Source organism: Pholcus phalangioides, unplaced genomic scaffold, assembly GCF_987345545.1.
Source record: "Pholcus phalangioides strain wild (caught in Gottingen) unplaced genomic scaffold, Ppha-v1.0 ptg000015l_1, whole genome shotgun sequence".
Classification (NCBI taxonomy): domain Eukaryota; kingdom Metazoa; phylum Arthropoda; class Arachnida; order Araneae; family Pholcidae; genus Pholcus; species Pholcus phalangioides.
The window spans coordinates 83,669,300-83,682,438 of record NW_028301608.1 but is presented as its reverse complement, the minus strand read 5'-3'; the positions used below and the strand labels follow the sequence as shown (position 1 = coordinate 83,682,438).

Here is a 13,139-nt window from a genome sequence, read left to right as displayed (position 1 = left end):
CCTACTACCTCGCTCTCTGGACTAGGGCGGATTTATGGTGGGAGCTATACCAGTTTTGCCGCACACCTCCTACTCTACTAATGTTTCGCCCCTCCGAACTTTTCACCCTGAGGTATAGCCCGGTATAAGTCCCCCCTCCTCTTAAATACGACACTGGTTGTATTCCACAGAATTTCGATTTCTGCCTACTTGGGAAATGGACGAACGTGGGAAATGAAATTTTGGCACTTTTTCCCTCTCAAGGTGAAGATCGTTGGCTGTGCACGCTGCTGTTGCAACGAGGCTACAGGGTCGAGTACAGTGCGGCGTCGGACGCGTACACGCACTGCCCCGAAACGTTCGCCGAGTTCTACACGCAGAGGCGTCGATGGGCGCCGTCCACCATGGCCAATATTATGGACCTCCTCCTCCACTACAAGAGGACGGTGGCCTGCAACGACAGCATATCCCTACCTTACATAGCCTACCAGGCGCTGTTGATGGCGGGGACGATTCTCGGACCCGGCACGATATTCTTGATGCTGCTCGGAGCGATGGTGTCCGCGCTTGGCATCTCGAACTGGCAGTCGTTCGTCGCCAACTTCGTGCCGATAGGAATCTTCATCGTGATCTGTTTCTTCGCAAAGAACGACACTCAGGTATGTACCTATACAGTATACGAGTTTTGACTTTGGTGCATATATCCCCTCCAATACACATTATCTTGCGCCAGGGCCACAACCAGAAACGAAAATTTACTGTCCCATTCACGGTACGACCCTCTAGTACTCATTTCGGCACAACCCTTCTAATAATTTTGAGTGGAAAAGGAGTAAACTCACGAATAAAGGTCCCAAGGTGACGTCTTCAAAATGTTTTGAAAAATCGCCATTGGTTCTACTCATTTAAACATGCGCAAAATACTTTAAAAAATCCAGCGGAACAATTATGGGTCGCGCAAAAATTGATTTTTTAAATATTAATATTTTGAACGCCAATAGAGGGAGAGAGAGGCCAAGAATCAATTTAAAAACCCCTGGAGTCATAGAATGGCGTCATTCAGACAACGTACGATCAGATACAATACAGACAGAATAAAAATTAAATAACTGCTTTTCCTTCTATACAGGGTGTTCTGTTAATGGGCCGACAAACTCAGAGGGTTGTTAGTAGGCATCAAGAGGAACAAAAATTGCAATGGAACATGGTGTCGCAAACCACGTTGAGAGAGTAAAAATCGCGAAAAAACGCATGCGGGCTCTGAGTCCAGAGGAGACGAACTGACGTGGATGTCAGTTGATCGCTGAATGCGTTCGTTGGGTTCGCTCACCATATCATTGTAAGCAGCGTCGCGAAACGCGTGTGCTGGGGTAGGATCACGCGCGCTGCGGACGACGAAACGGACATCAAAAGCATATTCAGTATCTTCGAACGCGTCCGAGAATCGTTTTTACGTCGTTGTAGACTGTGCAATGACGTCAGCTACTCTTGTAATAATTAATCAAATAAATCTTTTTTTGTAGTTATTATTGTACTTTTTGTCGTTCCAGCGTGACGTCGAAACCTGCATGCGTTTTTCGCGATTTTTACTCTCTCAACATGGTTTGCGACACCATGTTCCATTGCAAATTTTTGTTCCTCTTGATGTCCACTAACAACACTCTAAGTTTGTCGGTCCATTAACAGAACACCCTGTACGTAGTTTCTAGAACATAATGGGGGGCGATATTACCCACTTTTGGGGAAATTTTTATGGGGGGAGGAAAGGTTATTGGATAATTCTTTTTTTTATTGGCCCAGGAGACTATGGTACTACAAAGACACAGCCCCTGAAGACACCTAATTCTTATACTCCTGGTCAAACAAAAATAACGCACCAAGAAGAAAACTTTACTATAACAATTACATGAGCCATGTTTCGGTAGAATCCAAAGTTTTCTTCTTGGTTCAGCACTATAAATTGACATTTTGTGCTGATATTGTTAACATTAATACACTTTACTATAACAATTACATGAGCCATGTTTCGGTCGAATCCAAAGTGTATTAATGTTAACAATATCAGCACAAAATGTCAATTTAAAGTGCTGAACAGCACAGTGACACACAAAAAGAATAGTGCCTTGTTGAGCCGCCTCTAAGGTGGATACAGGAAAAAGGAAAGAAAATACGGTCTGGCATGGCATTGATGCATACAGGTTCCGCGTGTTGATCTGGTGTAGATTTTTTCATGTTTGTTGCAACTGGGCCTCTAGTTCCTGCAAGCTCGCAGGTAGGTGAAGTCGTCGTCCCAGCTGGTCCCGTATCTGCTCAATTGGCAATGAGTCAGGTGAGTAAGCCGGTCAGGGAAGCGTTTCAATTTGGCACAGACATGCTACTACTACTGAACCATACATGTACCTCGTCCATATTCCTCTGCGGAACCTCTAACGAATTGGTACATGTTGGAATGCGCGTGTACGTGTAGTGAAACCCTGACGTGAAGTTTGTTTCTGTGTAATGTTTGTTATGTGTATTGCTGCCATCTGCCACCAGTTTTTCCAACTACGAGTGAAGTGTAATGATTATATAATTGTATCGTTGTGTGTAGGGCCTGTTGCTCTCTGTGGCGAGACTTTTCAATGGGGAGAACAGCTTGCATTCACGCCTCGAAGTCGAGAACCACAGGAAACCAATTTCAGCCGATCACCACTGAGGCGACGGTGGAGTTCGAACTCGGATCCTCGCGATGCGAGTCCGTCACTATGACCACTCGACCACCACAGCGGCGGCACAGACATGCTGAAACGTTCCTGCTGATAGTCCTGCTATTAGTGATAAAACGTGTGACAGATTTCCTAGACAATATCGTTGAGCAATTATGATTCGCTGTATCACGACTAGAGATCACCGACTATCGTAAGTGATGGCTTCCTAGACCACCACACCTACAGTTGGGACCGTATGTGTTTTCAAAGAATAGGCACTCTTCGTCCGCTGGTCAAAGGGGTGTCGTTGGCGAACCGACCGCACTTTGGAACGTTAAACAGAATAGCAATTCGGCGCTGAAGACTATAAGGTACCAATCCACAGCTGTTCAGGTTTGTCGCTGCTGACGCCATTACAAACGGAGTAGACGATGTCAGGCTGAAAATGGCACAGATACAGCTTGTGCTGTGAGAAAAAAACCTCCTTCTCTTAACAGTCTGGAAGCGATACGGTGTGATACAAAGTTTCTTGGCGGATACGGCATCTGAGATTGCACGGTCGGTGCAGCCATCGTTGGTAGAGGGTATCGCTGCTTGGGGTTGCCTACAGATGAAGCTATCCTCCCTACGGTTTAGCGACCAGGCCGAGAGCCTATTTGACGCCAGTGCATGCCTTTACACATCCACTGCTTCCAGCATCTCCTAACGGCTTGCCCACAACGGTCAAGTTGAGGGCAATAATTCAATTTGTCCACCCCGCTTGGCTCAATTCGATGATGCCATCTCGTTTCGTTCCAAGTCCCGCAGTTGCGTAAGAAGTCCTTGAATGCGTCTTAACCACTTTATGTAATATTGCGTCCTCCAAAAGCCAGTGGAATAAATTCAAACAAGTCTCTCGGTTTCCTTTCCTGTCTCCCCATCACTTCGAAACTTTGTTGCAACCCTATGAAAAAAAAGTAGTTCTTTTCACCACCGTGATGAGGAGGTGAAAAGCTTCTACTCTAAGGTTAAATAGGTTCTACTGTATACATGTACATAAGATGGGAAAGAGAACAGGTAGGTGAGGGTGAAAAGAGAAATATATTTCATACCTACTCTCTACAGATAAGAGAGAATAGTATAATATGCCGTTTTCCTTACTATTTTTTCTTACTTTTCTACTTTTTCCTTCTTTTTTCTAACATGCCATTACGTTAGAACAAGGGCATCATATTTATCGCCAATTTGTCAAACGGAGATCATCCGAATTTCTTGCCAATCGCTTGTAAGCGAAGTGGTTAAAGGAGTTTTCAGCAATCAACAATAGTTTATCGAGTGAAAACAGAGGTACAGTTCACAAAAGCAGTCTCCGAGGACATCTTGAACAGCAACGGGAGAAACAGTTTTACGCCCTCTGGTGGCGGGAACATTCGCACGATTCTTTCGCGAATTCCAACCATTTGCTTACTAAATATAATGCAACTGCCTGTCTATTTGTCTAATTTCGTAGCGATTCGACTATTCTTTCTTGGTGCGTTATTATTATCATTATTTTTTTGACCGGGGGAGTATATTTATTATTCGAAGGTTTTTTTAACAACTGGCTGTTGCGAAGATATATTTTGGAAAAAGAGAAAATTCAACTGCCCCTGTGGGGAATCGAACCCACGTCCTTTCACTTTCCGGTAGAACGCCCTAGACCACTAGACTACAGAGGCATCGAATCTCTCAATCTTTTCTTGGAGCTCGTGTACACTGAATCCTTGTATAAGTCACCATCTGGTGGCAGCGTCAGCAGTTGTGAGCTTGGCTTGAGTCTGGTTCGGCCGTCCATGTACGGTCCCTTTCAGTGTACACGAGCTCCAAGGAAAGATTGAGGGATTCGGTGCCTCTGTAGTCTAGTGCGTTCACCCGGAAAGTGAAAGGACGTGGGTTCAATTCCCCGCAGGGGCAGTTGAATTTTCTCTCTTTCCAAAATATATCTTCGCAACAGCCAGTTGTTAAAAAAAACCTTCGTATGGTAGCGGAGAGTGACGTCATCCTTGTATGAGTATATTATTGTTTTAATTTATCTAATGGTTGAATGGATGTTGAAAATGCTACTGCAATATCTGAACGTACCTCAACTTTCTAAAAATGTCGCCTGCAGATCTTTATTGCGGAAGTGTTAAGCGCCGGATACGCTCTGCTGATGATGGCAGTTCTGGTGGGAATCTCCTTGCAGTTAGTCGAAGACGGCATCAGTTCACCGTCGGCCATTTTCCTGCTGTCACTTGCAGCCAGCTTCCTCGTATCTGCGATTCTCCATCCCCAGGAATTCTGGTGCGTGGCGCATGGCCTCCTCTACTTCTTGAGCGTACCGTCCATGTACTTGCTGCTGACCCTGTACTCCATGATCAACTTGTACGTGGTGTCTTGGGGCACGAGAGAGGTCGCGGCGACAACCGTTAAAGCTCCTCCCAGCCAACAGGAAGCTAAAAAACCGGACAAAGTGAGTATCCTTAATCAGTTTCATTTAAGACGTCCCTCCCTTCCTTCCTTCCAGACGAGAAATCGTTGCCAGACTCCGTAAAAGAATAACAAGAACAATAAATTTTGTTGATTTTTTTTTTTTAAATAGCCTGACAAGCACGAATCTTAAATGTTTTTGTTCAAGTATGCACGATTTCCTCTCTTAACACCATACCATAAGCGGACACAGGGAAAGGGCGAAGGGGGTGATCACCCCTTTCTGTGAAAAATTTATTATTGGCATAGGCGGAAGGGCGAGTATGGACATTCGTCTTCGTCCCCTACACACACCCTCGGTGATTCGTCCTCCACCCCCCCATCTCCCCGTTCTTTTTAGCAGAGGAAGGCAAACATTGGAAGCAAATATTTGTGAATGACTATTCGCCAGGCTAGACATGAGTGTGGCTCTAGCTTTACTTTGGATGGGAAAACGATTAACTAATTTTTTTAGTATGTACTGAATGTTTTTCTAAAAAAAAAGGGGGGGGGGTCCCCATGACCTTCATTTATTGGTACAAGAATCTTTAATTTTATTGAAACAAGGTGGTTCATGGCTTTCATTTTGTTTATAGAAGGGGTCCGTTACCTTCATTTTATTAATACATTATTGCAGAGGGGCTCTCAAACCTTTTCCACCCGCGGCCCGTTTCCTATTTAGTGATGCAATGTTTATCCGCGGCGAGCTCCACCGGCTCCCCAGAGCTGTTTAACAAAGAATATTTTCGAAAAACTTTTGTTAGGGTGACAGCTCCGCTGCGCCCTTGACAAAGGTTGGAGTCGCACTAGGGTGCAGCTGCACACAGTTTGAGAACCCCTGCAGTATTGTACGGGGTTCATGGAACGCAAAAGGTTAAGAACTCCTTATGTAAGCATAGTTTATGCATCTTCTGACGTCTATAATAGACTGTGTTTGAGGAATTGAGAGTATAAGCTCTTAACCAGGAGGTCCACGGACCTCTTGGGGATCCTTAGACAGATTTTACGGTGTCCATGTGAGCTTGGATTAGAAAACAATTAACGTATTGTCTTCGAACTGATTGGCGTTTCCATGAATAACCGTTTTCATTGGCTCACCCACAGGTCAAGGTGAACAAATACCAGAGCTGGATCCTGCGTAACAGAAAAAATGAAGGAACCCCGAATCTGGATGAAGGTGGTGTAACCTTCGCTCTTGGAGACGTGTTTCGCTGCGTTTGCTGCGCTCACCCGACCTCTAGCGTGGACAGGCAGTCTGCCATGATTGGAGAAAAGCTGACATCTCTCGGGGAACAAGTCGATGGTCTCCAGAAGCAGCTCGAAAAGTTCGCCAATAGAACTCTCGGCGTAAGAAGGAAATCGTCACTGATCCGGATGCCAAATATCCGGAAAGAACTCCTGCGCAGTGTCCCGGAAGTTTCCGAGAACGAATACGAAGACTATAGGGGTGAGGATGACGAAGACGACGACTGCTATCAAACGGATGACGTCGTAGATGGCGATCAAAATCAACCCGAAGAAGGTACGAGAGCACTCTTTTACAAATACAAAGGCCTCAACAGGCAAAATTGAAAAAAGATGTCCATAAACAATATGAATGTCGAATATATATCTAAATTATATCAAAAATACAGCAACCGGCAATAAAAAACCAATAATTATTACCCCCATTTATCCTAATATGTTTATCGTTTTTTTAAACGTGTCAATTGTGTTAGAATTCACGACCCCCGGAGGTAAGTTATTCCATTTACTGACAACCCTATTAGAGAAAAATTCCCTGTGACACCACAACCTAGAATTATGGTCCCCTTGTCGAAGCAGTTGATTTGACGATGCATTAATAACTCACCGCTTGTCATATTCCCCAAGATGTTAACATTTTCAAAAAATCAAATCTTTGTTCATAGCTTAAACCCAGAGTGCCATCAAGTGCACGCGTTTCTCTTCGCTGCACCCCCCTCGACCAAGTCAATGTCCCTCTGTAAGTATGGTCTCCAAAACCTGGTGGCATACTCCGATCCATGACGAACTAAGTCCCGGAAAAGTGGAATGATCACCTTTGGTGAGCGCAGAGACCTTTTTGAGAATGAAACCGAGCATTCTATCCGATTTTTTGACCACCGCTGAACAATGTGCAGGAAACCTAAGCCGTTCATCAATAAAAAATACCCTGATCGGTGACCCTAGTTAAAACTCTCTTCCAGCATTTAGATAGAAAGATTCGATTTCTCATAATATAATTCTCCATTATCTTTTAACCCCTTAACGATCTCGGACGAGATAAACGTTATTGCGTCCAAACGCAATTGGAAGAAATTTATCCCCAGCTCTCCTGGAGCTTACATGGACGGTGAGCTCTTTTCATCACCATGAAGCTTTATTGTAAATCTATGAACGAAAAAGCTATTTTTTTCCTCCCTTCCCCCCAATAATAATGTATCTTTCTACTATATACACATCTAAGAGAAAAAAAATACGTAGGGGAAGATGGGGGAAAGAGAAATCTGCTGCACTCTTATAAACAGGATGCCCCATAAATTCGTAAATAGTTTAAAAATTCATAAAACTGAAGGAATTTGTGTATTTGAATAGCTACGGTTCGCGAGAAAGTTATTATCATGGAGGGGATTATTTTCGTTACACAAAAAGAATGTTTACATTTTTGTCGACAGAGAGCGCTGCCCGAAAGCAAATCACTGGAAATATGCAAATCGGAATCCTACAAAATGCAAGGTGTACGATTCACAGCTAATTACTGAATTTATTCCAGGCGCTTACCTAAGGTTCTCATTGTGACCTTGACATTGGTGGGGAAAGCACTATTGGTGAAGTTGTTTTACCTTAGCTACGAATCGCCGACCGAAACTTTACGAACGTTTCGGACACAAAAGAGATTGAAAAAAGGTTCGGGTCATTTCATGCAGCGCGCTCTATCGACAAAAATTTGAATTTTTTTTCCCAGTACCAAAAAAAATCACTTTGTGAGAATAATTTTTTTTTCCAAACCGCATTTGAATATACCAATTCCTTCAATTTTTACGCATTCTTAAACTATTTCCGAATTTATGGGGCATCCTTTACTTGCCAACAGCAATGTTTTCCCCCTTCTTCCTCCTGTTTCTATGATGCGAACAAGGAAACCAGTTTTTTAGAATTATCGCCGATACTTCTAATAGACATCCTTCATATTTTTTGCCAAAAGCATTTACATGAAGGGAGTTAAATCTCAAGCTAATGTTTCCTGATGTCGCTTTTACAGAAGAGAATCACATCTACAGCCAACCAGATCCGATACCTTCTTGGCTGACCGACGAACACCTGAAGAACGGTCCAATAAAATACCTCGCAGATGGAGAGACAGAATTCTGGAAAGATCTAATACGAATATATTTGCACCCGTTGGACGACGATCCCCAGGAGAAAGCCAGAATCGCCAAGCAACTCAAAGATCTCCGGAACAAAGTTGTCTTCGGGCTCCTGATGCTCAACTCGCTCTTCATACTCATCGTTTTCTTGCTGCAGATGCAGAAAGAGACCTTACACGTCGACTGGCCGTTGAACGCGAAGGCCAACATAACTTACGTGCCGTCACTGAACGAGGTGTTCGTGGCGACCGACCCGATGAAGCTCGAACCCGTCAACCTGGTGCTCGCGTTCTTTTTCACTCTGATCCTAGTCATACAATTCGTCGCGATGCTCTTCCACAGACTCGAGACCGTGACGCATATCTTAGCGTCGACAGACCTGGGTGCCAGCTGCTGCGATCGCAAGCGGGTTCCGGCAGCGAACGCCGAGAACAAGATCGACGAAAACGCCGTGACCATAGCGCGAGTCTTGCAGAAACTCAGGCCGGACGAAAGTCGATCGGTCCAGAAAGTGGTAGCATCCAACGCGAGAAGACCCACAAAGTACCAGACTCTAGACGACGCCTTCCGCGAGAGGTACCAGATTCTCGGAGTATCATTACCACCAGGTATATATAATTAAGGTTTTTCTTTTCTGATAAAATGTACTACACAGAGGTGATGGCATTAAGAAAACATTGGGGGGGGGGCGGCGGCTGAAAGTTGATGGTCGTCCTGCACATACGAGATTCAAGCGCGTATGCAGGAGAGGGAAGGTGCATTGCATTGTTTTTCCGAAATTATTGAGAGGGGTTCAAATGGCCTCAGCCCTAAGCTCCGGCGCCTATGCTACTATATGTCACCGAATTCCTTACAAGTTAGATCAGCCGGAACCCTTAAATTAATAACAAGATCTGCTTCGCGATCCATGGGACTGCTTGTTTTTCGAAATTAAGACTAGTGGAAGCTCATTTATAACAGTATTTATAGGTGGATTTGTACGACCCATAGCTCAAGAATTTCTCACTAAGTGAATTTGCACGACCCGTCTCGGAAGCCCCTGCGAATCAAATTTGGGTCGTGACCAATAACTTAAGAATCTCTAGGTGTAAGTGGATTTGAACGACCAATCTCGGAAGCCCCTGCGACCCAAGCGTAAGTGGCGCGAGCCATAAGTTATGAACCCCTGGTTCACACAAAGTAAAAGCATGGGCCCACCCAAGCCTCAAATACAGAAGCACCTCGTGATTATAAGATCTGGTTACAGTTTTTGAGAGTAAGTGAATTGGTTGGCATGTATTTCTACATAGGTAGGAGGGGGTGGGCCTATATATGATACCTCTTAACGACGACCCTAGTTAGATACACAAAGTACCGATGATCACAATAATTCAATTATAAATGAAACTGTCAAGTTGAGCCGTCACTAGAAGGGGAGGGGAGCAGAAGGCCTCGCACCGCGAACCGGTGAGGGCGCCAAATATCCTTTATTTCACCACTCGTTAACCATCACGGAGCATGCATCAAAATGCATGCTTGTTCCTGTAACTTTGTAAAATTTTGAAAGTGAAAAGATACAAATCTCTCTCTCTCTAACCCAGATTCGCCAGTGATACAGAAACTGAGACGACTCAGTAGAAACCCAGAGACGTTGAAAGCTTTGAAGAAAAGAGCTTCAGAGCATGTCTTGTCCAGGGCAACGACGCCCACTCTGACCAAAAGTCAAAGATTCGACCTGATGAGACTGAACAAAGCTTTCGGTGACGGAAGCATTTGCAGTGGAATCACCGATGACGGCTACGATAATGACTCTTCCGTCGACAGTTTCGAGCCAAGCCGACACTCGTCGCCCAAGGACCGTCGATCACCCGCAGCGACATCGCACCGGAGCGTTCGTTTCCAAGTCTACGACAAAAGTGAAAGTATTAAATCCGGAAACTTCAAGGAAACATCAGACAAAGAAGTTATAGCGGAAGAAAGACTTTGAAAAAATCATCTCGGGAAAGAAATACTCTTCCTTCCATCCACAAGACATTAATATATATTATATTATATAACCGAAACTGTTGTGTCATCCTTGAAAGGAAAAAAATGCAGACTCTTACTGTAAAAGACAGTTCTAATATGTACTCATATAAAACATTGAAAGGGCACATAAACGACTTTAGCCAATAATGTTCATAATAAATATATTAACAGCTGCTTTCATAACATTAGTCTTGTATATCAGCTGAAAAATTAACCCCTAGGCTGCTAGAATAGTCAGAAAAATGCTTTTCTCAAAACGGCAGAGTAAAAAAATTTCCCTTTTTTTTCCAACTCAAACTCGTACAATTGAAAATACAGTGAAACCTATCAAAGGCCAGGATTACACTATAAAAGTTTGATAAAAGATCTACATAAGGCAAAAAAAAAAAAAAACAACCAATAAGCCTATTGGTTACATTCCATGTAACTGATACGTTTATTGGTTGTTTTTTTCAAGTTTTATAAAGCATCTTATATTAAACTTTTATAAAACTTGAAAAAAATCAACTAATAAGCTCATTGGTTACATTCCAGCATATGCAACCAATAAGCTAATCAGTTACATTTGAGCAAATGCAACCAATAAGCTAATCAGTTACATTCGAGCAAATGCAACCGATAAGTTTATTGGTTGTATCGTTATATTTATCAAGTTTTATAGAACATTTATATAAATTTTTTGTCATCCCACCCTCAGACGGACACAATGAGATGGAACCTATCTTCGACGGAATCAAAAATAATCCTATTGTTCATTAATGCTTTTATGAGCACCTTTATAAAATAGAAACCTGTCTAAAATACATTATTTCAGTCTTTTGGCATTATATTTCATATAGGTTTCATGGTATAATACAATCGGGAGAAAGATGTGATACAAATAGAGAACATGGGTTCAAACTCACAATCGCTGAGAAAATAGTGATTAGCTGTAGACAGGCACTCTACCACTAAATAATGCATGTCTGCTATATACAGGGAGATTCAAAACTGAAGGTACAAACTTTTAGGGGAGGTAAATAACACAAAAACAAAACAAAATCACATAGGCATGTATGACCGGAAACTCCACCTAATCAGTGAGGATGAATGGAGATGCAGAAATGACAAGCCAATAATGGGTGGAAAAACTTTATTTAGTGATACTTTACACGAGGACAGTACGTGCACACGTTAAGTTTCACAACAAGTGCTTAAAGTTCTTACCATCCACAGTTATGCATGCTTGAGGGCACTGCTATCCTGGTGGGGCCACCACGATCGCCCAATTTATCTACACTGGATTTCTTCTTGTAAGGGACCCTGAAAGTCATGGTCTACGAGATGCCCATTGACTCTGTCACAGACCTCGTCGCAAGAATCTCGGCCACAGCTGTAAAGATCCACAAAATGCCAGGTATTTTTTAAAGGGTTCGACAATTATTGTATCACCATTGCGAAACATGTATAACTGTGGATAGTAAGAACTTTGAGCACTTGTTGTTAAACTTAATGCATACACATACTACTTCACCAAACACCAACTCTGGCCATATCGCTATATTGCAATTTACTGCCATTAGTGAGATGGGTTGGAAGTGAAGGCGCTGCCTATCGGTGGTCGCCTTGAGTTCGTCAGGGAAAATAACTTATCTATTTCCTCCCTTGGGTTCGAACCCGGGACCCTGACAACAACCTTCACGATGATAGACGAGCATCTTACCACCATGCCACTCGGGCACTGCATACATGTACTGTCCTCGTGTAAAGTATCACTAAATAAAAATTTTTTGGCTTGATTAACATTGGCTTGTCATTTCCGCATATTTGTTTATCGTCCAACTGATCAGGTAGGGGTTTCTGGTCATACATTCCTATGCGATTCCATTTTATACTTCCCCTTAACGTTTTTACTTTGAGTTTTGCATCACCCTGTATAGTCCAAACAAATCTGTTAGAGAACAGTGAAATAATTAATAAAAAAGAATAATATACAGTGTGTATAGGTAATAGGGCATATGACATTTTACTAGCAAACCATTAATCCTAGGGAGGGGGCATATTTCCAAACAAAATGTAGTACTCAGATATGTCATTCATGTTGCAAGGGATTGTATAGTTAGTAAAATAAAAATGTTAACTTTTTATACCGTCCCCACAGATACAAAGCCCAATTACAAGTCGTTGCCCTGTCTCACCTGATGTCAACTAAAAACATTCCACATTCTAAGTGAAATATTCACTGAGATATTCAAATATCTCAGTGAATATTCACTTAGATATATATTAATTTCATTAATTTATGTGACAACGGTTCAGCAGTGAAATGCCATAAGCTCTGTTACCTGTGCCTCCTGTATAAGCATATGCCATCTATGTCATTTTAAGAACTTCATTTTAAAACGAAGAAAAATTCAGATCACCACAGGCTGATTAAGCAGGCTCATGCGCTCATCATCTGTGGATGGTGAGTGCATTCTGATGGTTAAGGCAATTATATATAGAATGTCATATTTTAGTGTAAAAATTCGTCAAAAGAAGAGTATCATCACATTATGATTGATATCACATCATAATGTGATGTTATTGATCATCACATTTCATCATCACATGTTATTGATCACAATTACTGATCTAAACGAAATTTTAAGCT

At 42.6% G+C, this 13,139-nt stretch overlaps 1 protein-coding gene across 1 annotated transcript in view; it reads left to right on the top strand.

Moving 5' to 3' along the window:
* LOC149076869 (chitin synthase chs-2-like) overlaps positions 1-10,846 on the top strand; it is a 32,877-nt gene extending 22,031 nt beyond the window's left edge. Inside the window, exons 12-16 of the mRNA XM_089244593.1 lie at positions 244-638; positions 4,795-5,136; positions 6,237-6,654; positions 8,395-9,108; positions 10,081-10,846. Coding sequence (XP_089100719.1) covers positions 244-638; positions 4,795-5,136; positions 6,237-6,654; positions 8,395-9,108; positions 10,081-10,466 — 2,255 coding nt within the window. The 3' untranslated portion in view covers positions 10,467-10,846. The remainder of the gene's footprint in view (positions 1-243; positions 639-4,794; positions 5,137-6,236; positions 6,655-8,394; positions 9,109-10,080) is intronic.
* Positions 10,847-13,139: the final 2,293 nt, after the last annotated feature.